This window comes from Procambarus clarkii, chromosome 36 (genome assembly GCF_040958095.1).
Source record: "Procambarus clarkii isolate CNS0578487 chromosome 36, FALCON_Pclarkii_2.0, whole genome shotgun sequence".
Taxonomy (NCBI): Eukaryota; Metazoa; Arthropoda; class Malacostraca; order Decapoda; family Cambaridae; genus Procambarus; species Procambarus clarkii.
The window spans coordinates 9,203,997-9,225,505 of record NC_091185.1 but is presented as its reverse complement, the minus strand read 5'-3'; the positions used below and the strand labels follow the sequence as shown (position 1 = coordinate 9,225,505).

Genomic DNA, 21,509 nt, shown 5'->3' with positions numbered 1-21,509 from the left:
TGACATGGTCACTTGGGTAAAAGTGACCATGTTTTTTTGGGTATAAAGTATGCAATGCATTATAATCTGGAAGAAAATGAGCTTGAAGCAGTTGAAAAACCTGACTTGTGGAGAGGTCATTATGGGGAACTCAGATATTTCCTTAAGGAATTTGACAAACACTTGCTGTTAGGACATGAAGTAAATGAGATGTATGTCAAGTTTTGTGAAATATATGATAATGGCACAACAAAATTTGTAATAAAGCAGAGATGCAGAACTAGGAAAAGGGGAAAAATTGCCCAAACATACAAGCAATACAAAGATGCGAGAAACAACAATAGCAGTAAGGAGAGGGGCAGAAAGACTGACTTTCGGTCATATTCAACAACACAAATATACATACACACACACACATTATTGGAAAAAATTGGAATTGGAATATTGGAAAAAATAATTAAAACTAAATGGGTAGAACACCTGGAGAGAAATGATATAATTTCAGACAGACAGTATGGTTTTCGATTTGGAAGATCCTGTGTATCGAATTTACTCAGTTTCTATGATCGAGCAACAGATATATTACAGGAAAGAGATGGTTGGGTTGACTGCATCTATCTGGACCTAAAAAAGGCATTCGACAGTTCCACATAGAGAGGTTGTTCTGGAAACTGGAAAATATTGGAGGGGTGACAGGTAAGCTTCTAATATGGATGAAAAATTTTCTGACTGATAGAAAAATGAGGGCAGTAATCAGAGGCAATGTATCGGACTGGAGAAATGTCACAAGTGGAGTACCACAGGGTTCAGTTCTTGCACCAGTGATGTTTATTGTCTACATAAATGATCTACCAGTTGGTATACAGAATTACATGAACATGTTTGCTGATGATGCTAAGATAATAGGAAGGATAAGAAATTTAGATGATTGTCATGCCCTTCAAGAAAACCTGGATAAAGTAAGTATATGGAGCACCACTTGGCAAATGGAATTTAATGTTAATAAATGCCATGTTATGGAATGTGGAACAGGAGAACATAGACCCCACACAACCTATACATTATGTGAGAAATCTTTAAAGAATTCTGATAAAGAAAGAGATCTAGGGGTGGTTCTAGATAGAAAACTGTCACCTGAGGACCACAAAGAATATTGTGCGAGGAGCCTATGCTACGCTTTCTAACTTTAGAATTGCTTTTAAATACATGGATGGTGATATACTAAAGAAATTGTTCATGACTTTTGTTACGCCAAAGCTAGAATATGCAGCTGTTGTGTGGTGCCCAACAACAGAAGTTGGCCCATATCTTAAGAAGCACATCAACAAACTGGAAAAGGTGCAAAGACATGCTACTAAGTGGCTCCCAGAACTGAAGGGCAAGAGCTACGAGGAGACGTTAGAGGCATTAGATATGCCAAAACTAAAAGACAGAAGAAAGAGGTGATATGATCACTACATACAAAATAGTAACAGGAATTGATAAAATCGACAGGGAAGATTTCCTGAGACCTGGAACTTCAAAAACAGGAGGTCATAGATTGAAACTAGCTTAACACAGATGCTAAAGAAATATAAGAAAATTCACTTTCGCAAATAGTGGTAGACGGTTGGAACAAGTTAGGTGAGAAGGTGGTGGAGGCCAAGACTGTCAGTAGTTTCAAAGCGTTATATGACAAAGAGTGCTGGGAAGACGGTCTCATCCTGTAACTACACTTAGGTAATTACACACACATACACACACACACACATATATATATATTATATATATATATATATATATATATATATATATATATATATATATATATATATATATATATATATATATATACATGTCGTACCTAGTAGCCAGAACGCACTTTTCAGCCTACTATGCAAGGCCCGATTTGCCTAATAAGCCAAGTTTTCATGAATTAATATATTTTCTCTATTTTTTTTCTTATGAAATGATAAAGCTATCCATTTCATTATGTATGAGGTCAATTCTTTTTTTATTAGAGTTAAAATTAATAGAGATATATGACCGAACCTAACCTATCTTTATAGGTTAGGTTAGGTAGCTGAAAATGTTAGGTTAGGTAGTTGAAAAAACATTAATTCATGAAAACTTGGCTTATTAGGCAAATCGGGCCTTGCATAGTAGGCTGAGATGTGCGTTCTGGCTACTAGGTACGACACATTATATATATATATATATATTTATATATATATATATATATATATATATATATATATATATATATATATATATATATATATATATATATATATATATATATATATATATATATATATATATATATATATATATCGGACAATTAGTAAAAAAAAAAAAAAAAAAAAATTTAAATTATTTTACCTTGTACCTAGATCCACCAGGCCTGTTTGGTGCATGTTTCAGTACTTCAGAAATCTGGAAGGTCACATCCTCCTCCTCAACTTGTGGATGTGCGTTGATAGATGATTCTGTAAAATTAAGTTATTTATATAATAATAAATTCAGTATAACAATAATATTCTGTAAAATTAAAAGTAATTTATACATCAATCAGATAAAACTCTCCAGAGATGGTGATACACTACATATAAAGGACAAGTTTCAGAACAAAATATGCATTTAGGAATAAGGTTTTGTACATGTAGGTAGCACATGAGAAAATAAGTGGAAGGTGATCAAGTTTATATTATCATGTTAATGGCTTTGTTAAGGCTTTGCAAGAATGAAAAAATATTAATAATATAATATCACCTACCAATTAATTGTACATCATTTATAAGTCAATTATTTGCATTATTATTATTCAATACTAATGATATAAAAATGCATTTTGTAATCTACTATTTATGCAAGTATTAAGCACAGGATCATGAAATAAACAGCACAATACTGTAATGGATAAACCAATTAAGTTTACATTTTCCTATAGCTAAGTCAGTCAGTTCTATTAGCAGCAGAGAACAATTATGCCCAACCTCTATTAAATGAAACAATCTTAAGAGCAAGTGATAGAAATATAATCATTTATGCTTGGGAAAATATTATGGAATGGTTCCAAATATGAAAAATATTAAGTTTTTTGGTTAAATTTTTTTAACTTAAAATTTAAATTTTTAAGTGAATTTTAAACTTTAAAAAAAATATTTAATTTTTTGGTTACTTACTTAAAATAACATTATATAGTTCTTGTTTTTGTAGAAATGCCAATTTCTTCTTTTGCCCTTCCAGACTGTATAGTGACCACAGGCCGTTTGTTCATATCTTCATTATTCTTCGAACTGTGGTTGCACAATCAGACCCACGTACACTGGTTAAAAGCATCACCTAAAAGCAACAACAAAAATGTAGTACACTGACGAATTTTGAATATATATATATATATATATATATATATATATATATATATATATATATATATATATATATATATATATATATATATATATATATATATATATATATATATATTATATATATATATATATATGTATATATATATATGTATGCCATATACATATATATGCTATGTTGTATGCTACAACTTGGCTGATAATAAAGCCATTCACAACTGCAGGCCTAATAAAAAAAGGAGGTGGCATAGCAATATCTTACAAAGATACCTTCATCTGCAATAGTCTCATTAGTAATAGAGACGACTATTGTGAATATACCTTTGGCAAGTTCTCCAGTAAATCCCTTAAATCCTCCTTGACTATAAGTGCCATCTATAGATTTCCCAATACCAACATAGCTTCATTCTCAGATAACGTAAGGAATCTTATCATAAATAACAATCTCAACAAAAATCAAACCAACTTAGTGGTTTGTAATGGTGAACAAAACATGCAGATACTTATATATAACCTGTGAATAGAGTGTAATAACACCAAAACTATTTGTTTATTGTTTTATGACCATAATAATTGAATCACTAATATGATTCACTAATATATAATCCTAATAATAATCACTAATATATAATCCATTGAGCATGCTGCATCTCTTTCAGTCTCTTTGCAATTTGAACAAGAGGGTTTTTAATTGATCGAACCATATTCTTAAAGTAAAGTAAATGAGATGTATTCCATATTTTGCAAAATATACGATGAAGGCACACAAACATTCATACCAAAACTGAAGGGCAGGATTTATGAGGAGACATTAGAGGCATTAAATATTCCAAACTAGAAGACAGAAGGAAAAGAGGAGATATGATCACTACGTACAAAACAGTAACAGGAATTGATAAACTTGATAGGGAAGATTTCCCGAGACCTGGAATTTCAAGAACAAGAGGTTATAGATTTAAACGAACTAAACAAAGATGCCGAAGAAATGTAAGACAATTCACTTTTGCAAACAGAATGGTAAACGGTTGGAACAAGTTAGGTGAGAAGGTAGTGGAGGCCAAAACCGTCAAAAGTTTCAAAGCATTATATGACAAAGAGTGCTGGGAAAATGGGACACCACGAGTGTAGCTCTCCATCCATCTGATTGATAACCCAAATGAATTTTTCATGGATATGATACCAACATCAAATCATAAATCAGATGTGATCCTATCCCCACTGGATTTTGAAGAAGCCATAGACAGTATGCCTATGCACTCTGCACCAGGCCCTGACTCTTGGAACTCTATATTCATCAAGAACTGTAAAAAACGTTATCGCAGGCCCTTCACATTCTTTGGAGACAAAGCCAAGATACTGGCATTATCCCTGACATACTAAAAACAGCAGAGATAGCACCGCCCCATAAAGGAGGAAATAAGGCAGAGGCAAAAAACTACAGACCGATAGCACTAACATCGCACATCATAAAAATCTTTGAGAGAATGCTAAGAAGTAAGATCACAAAATACATAGAATCACAGCATCTCCATAACCCCAGACAACATGGTTTCAGAACAGGGCGCTCTTGCCTATCACAGTTGCTGGACCACTCTGACATGGCACTAGATGCCATGGAAGACAAACAAAACGCTTTGACAAAAAAAAGCCTTTGACAAATGTGACCATTGTGTTATTGCACATAAAATGCGTTCAAAAGGAATTACCGGAAAAATAGGCAGATGGATATACAACTTCCTGACTAATAGAACCCAATGTGTAGTAGTCAACAAAATAAAATCTGGACCATCAACCGTAAAGAGCTCAGTCCCCAAGGGTACTGTGCTTGCTCCAATACTTTTTCTCATCCTCATATCGGACATAGACAAGGACACAACCTATAGTACTGGATCATCCTTTGCAGATGACACTAGAATCTTCACGAGAGTAGGCAACATAGAGGACACGGCGAACCTCCAATCAGATGTAAATCAGGTCTTTCTATGGGCTACAGAAAATAACATGGTGATTAACGAACATAAGTTTCAGCTCATGCGCTACGGAAAAAATAAAAAATATAAAAACGGAAACCACTTACAAAACTCAAGTCAAATCATAACATTGAACGGAAAAGCAACGTAAAGGATTTGGGTGTACTGATGTCAGAAGGCCTTACATATAAAGAACACAATAAAGTAGCCGTCACAACTGCAAGAAAAATGACAGGATAGATAACAAGAACTTTTCACACTAGAGATGCTATACCGATGATGATAGTTTTCAAGACGCTAGTGCTCTCTAGAGTGGAATACTGCTGCATAATGAAAGCCCCTTTCAAAGCTGGAGAAATTACTGACCTATACTTATGCATTTATCTTCGGTTTAACACAACAGGCACCAGACACACGCTAGGCATCATACACACTAGGATAAAACAAACATTAGGCCAGAAGTCAGAAAAGAATTCAAAGAATTTTACTGGAAAGGCTTGCTGTTAGGAAAGGAAGTAATTGAGATGAATTAATGCACAGTATGTCAATTTTGTGAAATATATGATAAAGGAACAAAAACATTTATACCAAAACAAAGATGCAGAACTAGGAAACAGGATTTGTTCAACTGAAATTTCAAGACGGACAGAGACCAAAAGACACAAAAATGGAATCAATATACGAAGAGGCCAAACCCCCAAACATATCAGTAATACAAAGAGAAACAACTACACGGCAGTGAGGAGAGAGGCAGAAAGAAATTTTGAAAAAAAGGAACAAACAAATGTAAAGTAGAACAAATCATATTCTATAAATACAGCAACAACCAATTGCAGGTAAAGGATAATATTCAGAGCTTTTAAATGCATGGATGGCGAAATACTCAAGAAATTGTTCACGACTTTTGTTAGACCAAAGTTGGAATATGCAGCGGTTGTATGGTGCCCATATCTTAAGAAGCACATAATCAAACTGGAAAAGGTGCAAAGACATGCTACTAAGTGGCTCCCAGAACTGAAGGACAAAAACTATGAGGAGAGGTTAGAGGCATTAAATATACCAAATATACTACACAAATATATATACTACACATGCACAATAAACTACCCTACACAGGCTGAGTATGGTGTGTACAATAAATTATTAGCTAAAAGATAAGACTGAGTTTGTATAAATGGGGGTTAAGTCAGAGTGGGAAAATGTAAGTGGAGTGCCTAAAAACCCTGTCCTGGGACCTCTGTAATTCATAATATATACAAATAATTTAGACTCAGGTTTGATCAGCAATATTTGAAAATTTCCAGATGATACAAAAGGGATTTTTTCTGGATTCAGGATTATTTTTTTATGGCTGAAAACAGGTTTTCAGCAATAAAAGAAATACAGTATTGCTGGAACAACCGTCGACATCTTCAAGAGAAAACCTGAACATCTTCAAGAAGTGAAGATGACCTTGAGAAGAAGTATAGGTTGGGAGAAGTATAGGTTAGGAATTGTCTCCAAAGAATTCTCAAAGAATTACTCGTTATTGCTATCCAAGATAATTAGACGAGCCAAAACTAAATACTACGAAGATAAATTTACCCAAATAAAGAGTACCTTACCTAAAAATATGTATGTACCTTACGTAAATAAACATTTGATTTTGAAGTGCCGGACAAACAAGGCTGTGGTGGATATGTGGGCCTGAGGGGCCTGTCCAAGCAACAGCCTGTTGGACCAAGCTCTCACATGTCAAGCCTGGCCTTGGAAGGGCTTGGTGAGTAGAACAACTACCAGAACCCTATAATGCATGTATCAAGGTGTCCAGGCAGTGAGCACCACATAATGCAGTGCAGTCCTGTAAGAATAAGCACAGTAAGTATGGGCATGGAGGGGGTGCAGCAGTGGCTTGTGAAGGGCTGGAGAGTAAATGGACATGCCCAGGGGTAAAAAGCATTAGGGTAACAGAACATAGCCCATAAAAATAGTAATGACTGTGAATGAATAATTATATGAATGCAATAATACTTCATATCTCAATAGGAAAACTAAGCAGGGTGCAAGACAAGGTACTGGTGGTGATAGTGGTTGGTACAAGTCCTCACATCCCCACAGACACCAGTAACAGCCCTCACCTCCCAACACAGTACCCTTGTAGCGAGTTAATCTTATACTCGCTTCATTATCTTATAGCATAACTAATTAACACTAATTACAGAAGCTACACAAGTGATACTTTGGTGTGAGTTGAGCGCACTGAGCGTCGGTATCGCTACACCCTTGTTCCTTAACAACCCTTTGGACCTTTATTACAGAAAAATAGAATCAATTAATTTAATAAAATATAGAATATAAGTGCTTACTTACGATAATACTATCGGTGGAACACAAAATCTTCTTCTTCTTGATAGTAGGTGCAGTTTGCATGAAGGGTTAGTCCTCGCCATGACTGAACTCACGACAAAATGGCCGCTGTGTTGATATGGCGTCAGAGGACGCTGTGACGTCACAGGTGAGGGACGCTTTGCGCATTACTCCCTCGTACTTAAAAAGTACTACAGGTACTTTTTGGTTTTATTTTTGAATATGGCAGAAGTTGGACAGCTTTTCAAATCATTATAAGGGAGTGAGTTCCATAGACTAGGTCCCTTTATTTACATAGAGTGTTTACATAGATTAAGTTTGACTCTGGGGATATCAAAGAGATATTTATGTCTGGTGGGGACGTGGCCATGTGTTCTATTACATCTGTCCAGGAAGAGTTTCAGAACAGGGTTTGCAGTTAGAAAAAGGGCTTTATAAACGTAATTTACACAGGAGAATGTATGGAGTGAATTTGTTTAGCATGTTTAAGGATTTGAACAAGGGAGCTGTGTGTTGTCTGAAGGTAGAGTTAGTTATTGTCCTGATAGCAGATTTTTACTGGATGATGATGGGCTTGAGGTAGTTTGCAGAGATTGAACCCCAAGCACAAACGCCATAAGAATGATAGGGATAGATAAGTGCATAATAGAGTGAGAGGAGAGCAGAGTAGGGTACATAATATCTGATCTTAAACAGTATACTTCTTCTTCGCGGCAGGGGATCGTATTCCAGGGACCGTAGGATTAAGGACTTGCCCGAAACGCTACGCGTACTAGTGGCTGTACAAGAATGTAACAACTCTTGTATATACCAACTGTTTTAGAAACCTTTTTAGTTATGTGTTGTATATGGGTGCGGAAGTTGAGTCTCTTGTCTAAGTATAGGCTAAGAAACTTTCCATCATTTTTATTGCTAATGTTTACATTATCTATCTGAAGCTGAATTGCATTTGTTGATTTGTTTCCAAATAAGATATAGTAGGTCTTTTCTATGTTTTGTGTGAGGTTTGTTGGTTGACATCCACAAGTAGACTTTTTTTAATTAATTGTTTACAACATTATTTAACAGGAGTGGGTTGGGGTCAGAGTAGATGAGTAGTATCATCAGCCAACAATATAGGTTTAAGTATGTTAGAGACATTAGGGAGATCATTGATGTATATAAGAAACAGGAGGGTCCTAGGATGCTGCTCTGTGGCACCTTTACGGTAATTAAGTGGGAGAGGTTATATCATTGATGGCTTCATATTGGTGTCTGTTACTAAGATAGGATCGGATATAGTTTAGGGCAAGGCCACGGATTCCATAATGGTGGAATTTAAGTAAGAGGTAGTTATGGTTAACAGTATCAAAGGCCTTTCTCAGGCCGATGAAGAGTTCAATTGGAAACTCACTTTTGTCAAGGGCTGAGAAGATTAAGTCAAGCAGACTAACAATAGCATCATTGGTACTCTTTTGGGAGCGGAAGCCAAACTGACAGGGACTTAGTATATTGAATTTTACAAGATTGGAGTAGAGCTGTTTGTAAAAAAAAAAAAAAATATTTTTGATAATATAGGTAGATTCGATATGGGTCTGTAATTATTTATGTCTGCCGTGTTACCTCCTTTATGAACTGGCGTTACTCTTGCTTTTTTAAGGATATCAGGGAAGGTATGACACTCTAGGGATTTGTTGAACAGCAGTGCTATGGATGGTGCAAGGGCATGGGAGGCACGCCTGTGTACCATCGATGGTATTTCACTAATGTTCCCAGCTTTCGTTTTTAGCGAGTGAATGATGGACACAACATCTGTAGGGCTGACCGGAGAGAGGAGAAGAGAGTTTGGATAGCTGCGTGAAAGATATGTGGTAACATATGTCTGAGTCTCTGGGATTTTTCGGGCAAGGTGAGCACCAAACGATGAAAAGAAGCTATTAAATTCAGTTGCTGTTTCAAGATCTGTTGCAGGTGTATAACCATCCTTGGAGATTTTTATTTTATTATGTAAATGTTGTTTAGCTCCTAGGATGGTAGAGATGGCTCTCCATGTGCTTTTTATGTTGCCTTTTGCTTCTTTGAATCTATTCTCGTAATAGGAACGCTTTGCTCTTATTATACTGGTAAGCACTGATGAGTACCTCTTAACTACTTCTTTTCCAACTAGGCCAATCCTAAGGGTTTTTTTCATATTCATGTTTCTTGTCGATTGCTTTAAGTATGCCATTAGTGAGCCAGGGATTATTTAACCTTTTTGCCAGTTACTTGCTTGGTGAGGAGAGGACAATAAGTATTGTAAAGGCTTTAAATTTTGGAAAGAGGCTAGTTAACGAATTATTATCCTGTGTATTGATAAATTTAGATTCCCAGTTTACATTGTGGAGGGCATTTGTGAGATTGCCTATTGCCGCTTCACATTGTAACCTAAAGGTAATTTTCTTGTTACCTGGTGGTGTTATGGCCATGTTCGCTACAAGGAAGGTAAGATAGTGGTCAGTTGTTCTGTCAGTGATTATACTTGATGTAAGAGGAGCTGTTATGTTGGTCCATCAGTGATCCAGGGTAGTCGCAGATGTTTGAGTGACTCGGGTGGGCCTGGTGATTGCGGGGATGAGCATACAGGAATTCATGCTGTTGAGGAAATAGTCTACTTGAGGGTTATTTTGTAGCCCTAGGTCAATATTGAAATCACCTCTAAGAACTATGTGATTTTTGTTGAGATTATTGTTTATGATAAGGTTCCTCAAGTTGTTATTTTATTTGTGTCTACCTTCAGACACAAGCATGTTACAGTTATGTCTTAAAGAGTTGAGAGCAATTAAGGATGATAAAGAGTCACTTACAATTAATGTATCAAGTTTGGATACTTGTACACATTTCAGTGCAAGGAGCAAGGCAAATAGTTCAGTCTGAAGGGTAGAGGCCCAGTTGTTTATACGGACTCCCCACTCAAAGTATAAGTCATATCCTATTGCCAGGACAACTGCACTTCCAGCTGCACCCGTTGGGCGCTCTAGGAAACCTTCAGTGTATATGATTTGAGAGAGAGAATGCTCTGTGGACAGAGCATCAATATGGCTTAAGACGTTGAGCTTTGCCTCAAAACAAAGCTGGAACTGATCTCTAATTTGCTCCTTTGATGGAAAGGGAGGGATTAAAATTGAAAAGGGTGTAATTTCCTACAGTGCAGGAAAGTGCTATTGTTGTCTCTCTTGGTACAAATTATAAATCTGATACTTTCTGAGTTCAGTTCCAATTTTATTTATCTATTTGAAACAATGTTTACATTCAATAAAGAAATTCTGGAGGGCTTTTGTGCAACGGTTAGGATGAGCTAGCCTAAGCATTTTTATACCAATTTGACAGTTATTTTCAGTAACACGATAAACAACGCTCGGAATATTAAGTTCCTTTCTCATATTAAGTATCTTTGTGGTACGAAGGCACCCAAGGATTATCCTCAAGGCTTCGTTCTGCAATTTTTCAAGCCCTCCAAGCTTTCTTTCAGGATGCCTTAAAGTTAGTTTAGTTCATTTATTATGCACCCCATACCCATCTTGTGGGCGGTAGTGGAAAGGGTTGCAGAGGCACATAATGGGCTCAGGGACTGAACCCCACAATTCATTTAGCTAAGCAAGTTACAATCTTGATGAGCTAGTTACAAAATTCAGTATAAGTCGTCACATCAACAATGGGTTCGAGATCGATCACAAGTACAGTTTCTAAATTAAGCAACTGACATATGTGGAGAGCTAGTGTCACAATTGATATGTTTGTCCTGCACACCGCTCCCCATCCAGTGGGCAGCGGTGGATAGGTTACAATCACTTAGTTATTACTTACAGTTAGCAAACTGGGGATATTTGGCTAAAATTTCTGGTACCAGATCATTTTGAATGAAATATTGACACATCGTTGGTACATTGGTTATAGAATTGTCTCTGAATTCACTATCACATAGTGACGAAGGGGTGTGCAAATAATTTTGTTGACAGTTTTTTTTTTTTTTTTTTTTTTGAGATATATACAAGAGTTGTTACATTCTTGTACAGCCACTAGTACGCGTAGCGTTTCAGGCAGGTCCCTGGAATACGATCCCCTGCCGCGAAGAATCGTTTTTTCGTCCAAGTACACATTTTACTGTTGCGTTAAACAGAGGCTACAGTTAAGGAATTGCGCCCAGTAAATCCTCCCCGGCCAGGATACGAATCCATGACATAGCGCTCGCGGAACGCCAGGCGAGTGTCTTACCACTACACCACGGAGACTGTAAATTTGTTAGTTAACATTTGGTCAGGTCTACATCGGCAGATAATGAGAATTCCCAGAAATACTTGTAACCGAGTCTAAGCCGAGCAGTAGTAACATCTAGAAGTCTGCTGATTTTATTGGATGAACCATAGATGTGTGGCTCCTTTTGCATAATAGTATTGAACGAAAGTTAATCTCCCCAAACACTTTCGCGTTTTGGGCAAGTTACCCCTCCACTCTCTCCATTTTTTTTTGGACATTCCCTGGCAGTGTGCGGAAATACTGAAAAGTGTATACTCTTTTCAACTTTGTCACCTTAATTCTCGTCCTATGTCTTTCATTTTGGTATCAATGCGTTCGCAATAGAATTCCCAACAGAACTATGTGCATATAATGTCAAAGACAGCAGCGCGCTCCACCCGCCGACAAGATGAATGTAGGCCAAGGGTACCAGAAAAAGAAAGCTGAGCCACCCTCAGGCAACTCTCATTACATTAGAGAGCGTGATAACACTGAAAAGTGTATACCCTTTTCAACTTTGTTACCTCAATTCTCATCCTAGTTTTTTCAATTTGGCATCAATGTGTTCGCAATAGAATTCTCTACAGGACTAAAGGCATATAAACTCCAAAAGCCCGGCTTACCATCCGCAACAAACAGAGTAAGCGAGAGTGTGTTACCAGGGAGCGCACAAGAGCGATAAAATGTATACACTCTTTTCATTTTGGTCACCCCAATTGTCATCCTAGGTCTTTCATTTTGGTATCAATGTGTTAGCAATAGAATTATCTACAGGTTTAAATGCATATAAACTCCAAAAGCAAGGTGTACCATCCGCACAAAACAGAGAAAGTGAGAGAAAGTAACCCGGGAGCACTCTAGTGCAATGTAATGTGAACACTCTTTTCACTTTGGTTACCTCAATTCTCGTCATATGTCTTTCATTTTGGTATCAATGTGTTCGCAATTGTATCTGCTGGCATTTTACCCTTTGCTTGGATCTGAAGGGTTTTAGGCTCACCACGCTGCAATCTGATAGTACCACACGTGTATATACCTATCTTCAAGCAGCAATTCACTCATTCAAACCGACTTATAATAGTTATCCATATATAAATGGTAATCTTTGTTCTACCTGTTAACCTGTCATATGAAGAAAGATTGTCAAAGCTTATATTACATTCTCTAGAAAAGCAAAGAATTAGGAGTGACATATGGTAGAGGTGCACAATGGGATGAATGGACATAACAAAGGGGACATTAATGGGGTATTAAAAGTAGCAACACAAGACAGAACTCGAAACAAAGTGTAAAAATTGGAAAAATTTAGATTTAGGAAAGAACTGCATGAGTAAATACACTGGGTTTGTACCTTAAGGTTCATGTATGCAATATTACAGAGTTCCAGTTAATTCCCATGCATGCAATTAATTTATGTTATGTTTATGTTTTTTATGATAAAATGTTTTTGTTGATTTGTTTGTATATTTTCATAAGTAAAGCATGCTTACCGTCTTATTCCAAGTTTCATGATAACTTTACAAGGTTTAAAACATAAAGTTCAATATATATTCTGGTTTTCATACAGGAATTATACGTTAATATAACATCATAATAACGTAATGATGTCGTGTAAATAACGTTATACTGACGTCATATAAATGTTATATTTATGTTATAAGAACGTAAATTGGATAGCTTTACAGAAAGTAAACAAAAAAAACTAAATGTTGACTGAAAATTATTTATTCTTAAATATAAAGCATGAAAACATTATAATACCATAGCATTCACTATTATTTTTAAATTTTTACATAAATCTTAAAAAACTGTGTCTCAAGAATATATATTTTTAGTTATATCCTTTGGTTTTAAGAATGTCAGATATACGTATTTATGTCAAAAGTTACAGTATTACCTTTGTGCCACCATTTAAAAACGTCCACAAACGTTCTGTGTTTGCTGGGGTATGTGGGCCTGCAGGCTGCTCCAAGCAACAGCCTAGTGGACCAAACTCTCACAAGTCAAGCCTGGCCTCGGGCCGGGCTTGGGGAGTAGAAGAACTCCCAGAACCCCATCAACCAGGTATCAACCAGGTATAGAATGCTCCAAATCACATGTGCAATTCTATGGGCCATTGCTCCCCGTGCCTCTGTGAGGGGGCCAGGTTCTGGCTCGTGGTCCCTGGTAGGCCTAGAACTCCACCCACACCGACTTCGCTAACCCAGAGGCTCCGGGGAGCCTCTGTGACTCGCCCAGAAAATGGCATTCCATTACATTCAACTCTGTTTTTTTTTTTTTTTTTTTGGGGGGGGGTTGTGATTACAATTTGAAACCCATGATGTCACCAAAGAAGCTACTTGCTAAAGATAGTGCTGTCAAGAGGAAAAAAGACACAATTACTGTAGATTTGAAGAAAGAAATCATGTTTTTTATTTTATGTTTTTTGGGGGTGGATTGGGTTTATTGTATTTCCATTATTTTAAATATGGAAATTCGTTTCGCAAGACAAACATTTCGCATGGCGAGCTCAGTGCCAGAACGGATTAAATTCATTAACCGAGGTTCCTCTGTATGTGTACTAAAGTTTAGAGATCCATATTTTCACTAACAGAATTCCATTAATTGGTTATTTATATGTTGCATAACTGGTAATTTCTTTATTATTAATCTTGCAGTACTTGGAGAGGAGGTATGGGATGATGACTCGGCTGTGTGCTTCATTAGCATTTTCTCTCCAGATGACGCTCTATATGGGCATAGTGTTGTATGCCCCAGCACTTGCTCTCTCAGCTGTTACAGGTTAGTTTATATTTAATACATGAGAAATTGTTATTGTGGTTGGCCTGTCATCGATGGAATCACTGCTGTGGGGCAAGTATAAGCAGGTGCTCCTCCTTATGCTTATGGCTCTTTTTGTCTCGTCAGGAAAATCTGAGATAAATTAGGTCCTCTGTGATCAATGACTTTCTTTCATTTACTACTACTAATGTTCCACCCATCTATGAAAATCATTAAAACTTAAGAGCAGTGTTAAGGTAAATATTATTCATGCACTTTTCTGGGGGGAGCCCCGTCGGCTCCCTGGAGCTATCCAGGCTGAATGGATATGTATAACTTTCTGGCATCAGTCAAAGTGCTAGGAGTTCTTGCCTACCGGGGACCACAAGCCAGACCTGGCCCCCTCAGAGAGGCACGAGGAGCAATGGCCTATAGAAACCCCCTTGTGATTGGGAGCATTCTATGTCTGCCATCGACCGGGACAGGCACCCAGAAAGGTAGGCGCCCCAAAACAAACCCCTATTCTGGTGAAATTATTGCTACCGAAAGCCGAACGAGTGGACAGAACTCCCCAAACAAAATTATCAAATTAGCATGACGTCATCACGTCACCGCGCCACCGTCTGCGCAACCACCCCCCTCCCCGAGAGGGGGAAGGGGGGAGCCCCAGACCCTCCACGCCGGCGATCCAACTGGCAGTTCTTGGCTGATGGTATTACTGGCTGGTCAAGTGCCTCTGGCTCCGGTTTTTGTTTCAGTTCTGTGCCTTGTGGTGTGGACTGTCTCTACTGGTGGGGTGTGAGCCAGGAGTAAGATTCCACAGTACTCGGGCTGCATGTGCCTAGGGCTATCTTCCCTAGGTGCCCTGTAAGTACTGCCCTTGGGGCTTGGGGCCACCTTTCACAAGTCACCTTGGGTTCTGCCTCCGCTGTGTCCTTTACTGCTCGGTACTGGGCCGCCTTTGGAGTTGGCTGGGGTTTTGTTGCCCTGGTTTGTCTCTGGGTAGGTGGTACTTTTCGTCACTGGTAGGGGCGCGGGGTACTGCACAGCTAGTTTTCACCATTAAAAGCGGCCGGCTCTGTTCCGCCTGGGTACGTTGTCCTCTTGCGGGGTTTTTCTTTTGTTTTTGTCTGGTGAGGGGTCTGCTTTTACTATGGTCCCCCTTTCCTGTTCTAGGTGAATTTCTTTCGAATTCTTCTGTTGGCGGTACTCCCCGCTTGGCCCCCGTGAGTGGACACGTCCCGGGGGTTCAGCTTTAGCAGTTTGTTGGTAGATTTGGGTGCCGGTTCGCGGTACCCTGCCTGGGCTTCCCTTAGTGTGTACCAAAGGCTAAGGGCCCTGGGAAACCCCACAGGGGCTCCGTGGTCCTCTAGATGTGTCCCCGGAGTCCCCCTTGCGTCCTGCGAGTTTGACGGTTGATCTGTCCCCTTGTCTCAGGGTGGCACTCACCTGTTGTGCCTCCGCCATGCTGCCTGTTGGGTCCTTGTTCTTGTGACCCGGAGTCATCCGATGATTGTTGTCGGTACGCGCTCTTCTTTACCCAGGCCACTGGTAATTACCTAAGTGTTATTACCTAAGTGTAGTTACAGGATGAGAGCTACGCTCGTGGTGTCCCGTCTTCCCAGCACTCTTTGTCATATAACGCTTTGAAACTACTGACGGTCTTGGCCTCCACCACCTTCTCACTTAACTTGTTCCAACCGTCTACCACTCTATTTGCGAAGGTGAATTTTCTTATATTTCTTCGGCATCTGTGTTTAGCTAGTTTAAATCTATGACCTCTTGTTCTTGAAGTTCCAGGTCTCAGGAAGTCTTCCCTGTCGATTTTGTCAATTCCTGTTACTATTTTGTATGTAGTGATCATATCACCTCTTTTTCTTCTGTCTTCTAGTTTTGGCATATTTAATGCTTCTAACCTCTCCTCGTAGCTCTTGCCCTTCAGTTCTGGGAGCCACTTAGTAGCATGTCTTTGCACCTTTTCCAGTTTGTTGATGTGCTTCTTAAGATATGGGCACCACACAACAGCTGCATATTCTAGCTTTGGCCTAACAAAAGTCATGAACAATTTCTTTAGTATATCGCCATCCATGTATTTAAATGCAATTCTGAAGTTAGAAAGCATAGCATAGGCTCCTTGCACAATATTCTTTATGTGGTCCTCAGGTGATAGTTTTCTATCTAGAACCACTCCTAGATCTCTTTCTTTATCAGAATTCTTTAAAGATTTCTCACATAATATATAGGTTGTGTGGGGTCTATGTTCTCCTATTCCACATTCCATAACATGACATTTATTAACATTAAATTCCATTTGCCAAGTGGTGCTCCATATACTTATTTTGTCCAGGTCTTCTTGAAGGGCATGACAGTCATCTAAATTTCTTATCCTTCCTATTATCTTAGCATCATCAGCAAACATGTTCATATAATTCTGTATACCAACTGGTAGATCATTTATGTACACAATAAACATCACTGGTGCAAGAACTGAGCCCTGTGGTACTCCACTTGTGACATTTCTCCATTCTGATACATTGCCTCTGATTACTGCCCTCATTTTTCTATCAGTCAGAAAATTTTTCATCCATGATAGAAGCTTACCTGTCACCCCTCCAATATTTTCCAGTTTCCAGAACAACCTCTTATGTGGAACTCTGTCGAAAGCCTTTTTTAGGTCCAGATAGATGCAGTCAACCCAACCATCTCTTTCCTGTAATATCTCTGTGGCTCGATCATAGAAACTGAGTAAATTCGATACACAGGATCTTCCAGATCGAAAACCATACTGTCTGTCTGATATTATATCATTTCTCTCTAGGTGTTCTACCCATTTAGTTTTGATTAGTTTTTCCAATACTTTCACTATTACACTTGTCAATGATACAGGTCTATAATTGAGGGGGTCTTCCCTGCTGCCACTTTTGTAGATTGGAACTATGTTAGCCTGTTTCCACCCGTCTGCTACGATTCCTGTACACAGGGATGCCTGAAAGATCAGGTGAAGTGGAATGCTGAGCTCAGATGCACATTCTCTCAGAACCCATGGTGAAACGCCATCTGGGCCAGCTGCTTTGTTCTTACCGAGCTCCTTGAGCATTTTTTCCACTTCGTCTCTAGACACCTCTATGTGTTCTATGTTGTTCTCTGGAATTCTTATTGTATCTGGTTCCCTAAAGATTTCATTTTGTACAAACACACTTTGGAACTTTTCGTTTAGTGTTTCACACATTTCCTTTTCATCTTCCGTGAATCTATTTCCCATTTTTAACCTCTGAATATTATCCTTTACCTGCAATTTGTTGTTTATGAATTTATAGAATAGACCTGGTTCTGTTTTACATTTGTCCGCAATCCCTTTTTCAAAATTTCTTTCTGCCTCTCTCCTCACTGCCGTGTAGTTGTTTCTCGCATCTTTGTATCGCTGGTATGTTTGGGGGTTCGGCCTCTTCCTGTATTGATTCCATTTTTGTGTCTTTCGGTCTCTAGCCCTCTCGCAATTTCTATTGAACCAATCCTGTTTCCTAGTTCTGCATCTCTGTTTTGGTATAAATTTTTTTGTGCCTTTATCATATATTTCACAAAACTTGCCATACATCTCATTCACTTCCTTGCCTAGCATCAAGTCTGTCCAATTATACTCACTAAAAAAATTTCTAAGGTCACCATAATGTCCTCTCCTGAAGTCTGGTTTTTCAACTGCTTCAACCTCCTTATTTTCTTCCAGCTTATAACGCATTGCATACTTTATTCCCAAAAAGACATGGTCTTGATAATCGGGTGCAGGCGGCTGTGGTGTTGCTTGCTGGGTGTGTGTGTTGCTGCAACGCTCTTGGTTTGCGGCCCCGGATGCCCCGAGGCTGCCCCGTTTTGGTGGTTGGGGTCTGGACTTGGGGGTGGGGGTCGCTTCGGCTCTGGCTCCTTCCGCTTCTTGTTCCTCCCCTTCTGTTCTACTCATTTCCTCCCTTGCTTCCTGCTCCGAACCATAGGAGGGTTTCAGGGTTGGGGCAGAGGCATTCGAGTCGGTTCCTCCAGCCGTGCCGTATGGGTCTGACCAGTGGGCTCCCTTCATTAGTGTTTGCACGGCTGCCCTGGCTTTTCCTTGTTAAGCTGGGGCTTTGGGGGTGCGGCTCGGCCCTGGGTCATGCCGTAGAGGTTCCCGGGGTTAGGGAGGGGTTACCTGAGGGGCCTCGGCCCCGTTTGCCCCTCTTGGGTCCTTGTACCTTTGGTGTGGCGCTGGCGGTTCCTCAGAGTGGGGTTGTTCCTTCCCTCTGTGTTCCTGTTGTTTTCAGGTATACCCCTCCCTGGGTTCGGTTCCGTGTTCCTTCGGGTTCGTCAGTCCCGTCGTTCATGGGGGTGTGTTTCACCCCCTTTTCCTTACACTTTTCGCTCTTATGTTGTGATGCTGTTCACAAAAAAAAAAAAAAAGTGTTTAGGTAAGGTACATCCATACAAGGTGTGTAACAAACATTGATGGATTTCTATCTTGGCCTAGTACGTAGGGCCTCAACCGTTTCGTATCATTGTACCTGCAAGTTCCTTGGTCAGGGGTGCTTGTCGTGGTTCTAAATAAATAATAAAAATACATGTTTATTTAGGTAAGGTACAGTGGTACCTCGGAATGCGAGTGTCCCTGTATGCGAGTTTTTCGGAAGACGAGCAGGATTTACTCCAAAAATATGTCTCGGAAGGCGAGGGTTACCTCGGGACGCGAGTTTGTTGATACGTGTACAGGCCGACTGGCGCGTGGTGGCATGGCGATCGCGCCTGAGTTTACCAGTGTCTCGTGTCCAGTGACTATCCCACCTGAATTCTTCACAAGGATTTACAGTTTTTTATCGGTTTTTTGGCCATTTGAGCATAAAAGTTGTCATTATATATCTTGCTATGGGTCTCAAGAAAGCCATTGGTAAGGTTCAACCTAAGAAAATAGCTGTGAGTAGAGGCAGTAGAGGATGTCCCTTCTTGATTAAGAAAATGTGTGAAGTATGGGAAGAACTGCAAAGTTTTGTTGAAAAAACTCACCCAGATAAAGCTGTAGCAGGCCGTTGCATTGACCTTTTAAATGATAATGTGATGTCTTACTACAGACAAGTGTTAAAATGTAGGGAAGAACAAGTGTCATTAGACAAATTCTTAGTAAAACAAGCAAGTCCTAGTGGTATGCAGGCAAAATGTGGCAGAGTGTGCATACCAGTGAAGTCCTCACTGCCTGACGTGATAATGGAAGGGGACTCCCCTTCCAAACAGTAACTCCTCTCTTCCTCCCACCTCCTACCCATCTTCCATACGCCTACAGCACTCGACAGCAAGGTAAGTAATAACTTGAACATAGTTTTGTAGGTTTATTTAGATGAATTAGGTATAAAAATTTAGTTTGATGTGGGGTTTTTGGGGTAGTCAGGAACGGATTAATTCATTTGCCTTTATTTCTTATGGGGAAATTAGCTTCGGAATGCGAGTTTTCGGAATACGAGGCGTCTCCAGGAACCAATTAAACTCTTAAACTGAGGTATGCCTGTACATACGTCCAAGAGATTTTACAAAGAATGATGGATTTATAGATAGGGCTCGTACATACAGTGCCTGTAGCCACTATTACGCAATGTGTTTCGGGCATTCGTTTCGGGCAAAGCGTTCTCGTTGGTTCACGAGTCTCTTCGTACCTTCCAATATTATTGGAACGTCTGTTGATTTTCGATGTGGTTTCCATCGGGTCTTTTGTCGGCCTTGTTGGTTCCCTTCCATCATCTGTTTTCTTTTGCTTCATTTTCGCCTTGTTTTGTTTTCGCATCGTCTCTACTTACAGTTTCGGCGTTCTTTGTCTTTGTTCCGCACACCTTCCTGGTGTTTGTACGATGTCTGTACGTTGTGTGTACGATTTGTGTGTCCGCCTGGTGTATGAGCCATGCCTCCCGGTGGACGGGTGGTGCGTTTCGTAACTAGTGTGCTGGGGCCGCGGTGTGCGTTTTGTTTACGGGTGATATGCTCGTGTGTTCGCGCCGTTTCTCGTGGTTTTCTACGGCTTCTTGCTTGTTTCTCCCTCCGGTCGTGGCCCTCTGGATGCTGAGGGTGTTTTGGATTTATGTCTGGGGATGTCACTGTGTTCTCCCTTTGTCCTGCTTCGTCTTCTGCAGGGCGCGCACCTCTGGCCGTATTCTCCTTCGACCTCGCATTTTATTCAGGTAAGGGTACATACTATGCCTACTGCCTCGAGTATGCATGGCTTTCAGGCACACCTTTAGCGCTGCTCCTAGTATGTTACTTGGCTCGCCTGTGTTGTGGCACGGTCGTGTGTCTACTCTGCAGGTGAGGTTGCCTTGTCTGGCGCTTCTGTCGGCCTAGTGCTGGTTCTCACTTTTGGTGGGGTGCTTGCCTAGTAGTGCTTGCGGGGGTTGAGCTCTGGCTCTTGGGCCCCGCCTCTCCTGTCGGTTGATGGTTGCGCAGTTTCCTGAGCTTTCTGGGCTCTGTCTTCTTGTTTGCTCCTGTGGGTGGCGTCTGCCTCCTCCACATGGCATTTTGGTGTTTTTGGCTTCCTTTCCCTCTGCCATTACTCGGGTTCTTTTTAGTGTCTGTGGCTCTTTTGGGTGCTCACTACCTCCTGTGTCCCCTTGTGCGTACCTGCATACGGACATAAGTACAATGGCCCTGCGGAGGGCCTCTTGGCCCGTGCGAGGCAGCTACTAATTTAAATTAAATTTTGCTCCAAGGGGCGAGTTTATTGGGCTGCGCCACTCATCTTGTGCGTGGACACACCACCATAGCAGCATGTGCAACGCTCCCCTATAGGAGGAATACCTGCTGGGTTGTTCATCCTGTCACTTGTACCCAGACACAGCTGGGATTTGCTTAACTG

The 21,509-nt window shown here is 39.9% G+C and overlaps 1 protein-coding gene across 7 annotated transcripts in view; it reads left to right on the top strand.

Moving 5' to 3' along the window:
- Positions 1-21,509, top strand: part of LOC123756096 (putative sodium-dependent multivitamin transporter) — a 216,541-nt gene that overhangs the window by 86,860 nt on the left and 108,172 nt on the right. For all 7 annotated transcript variants that reach the window (XR_006772608.2, XR_011230546.1, XM_045739094.2 and 4 more), the window contains one exon: positions 14,554-14,677. Coding sequence is in view for 5 of the 7 variants with exons in the window: in XM_045739094.2 (XP_045595050.2) it covers positions 14,554-14,677 (124 nt within the window). In the remaining 2 variants the exon portion in view is untranslated. The remainder of the gene's footprint in view (positions 1-14,553; positions 14,678-21,509) is intronic.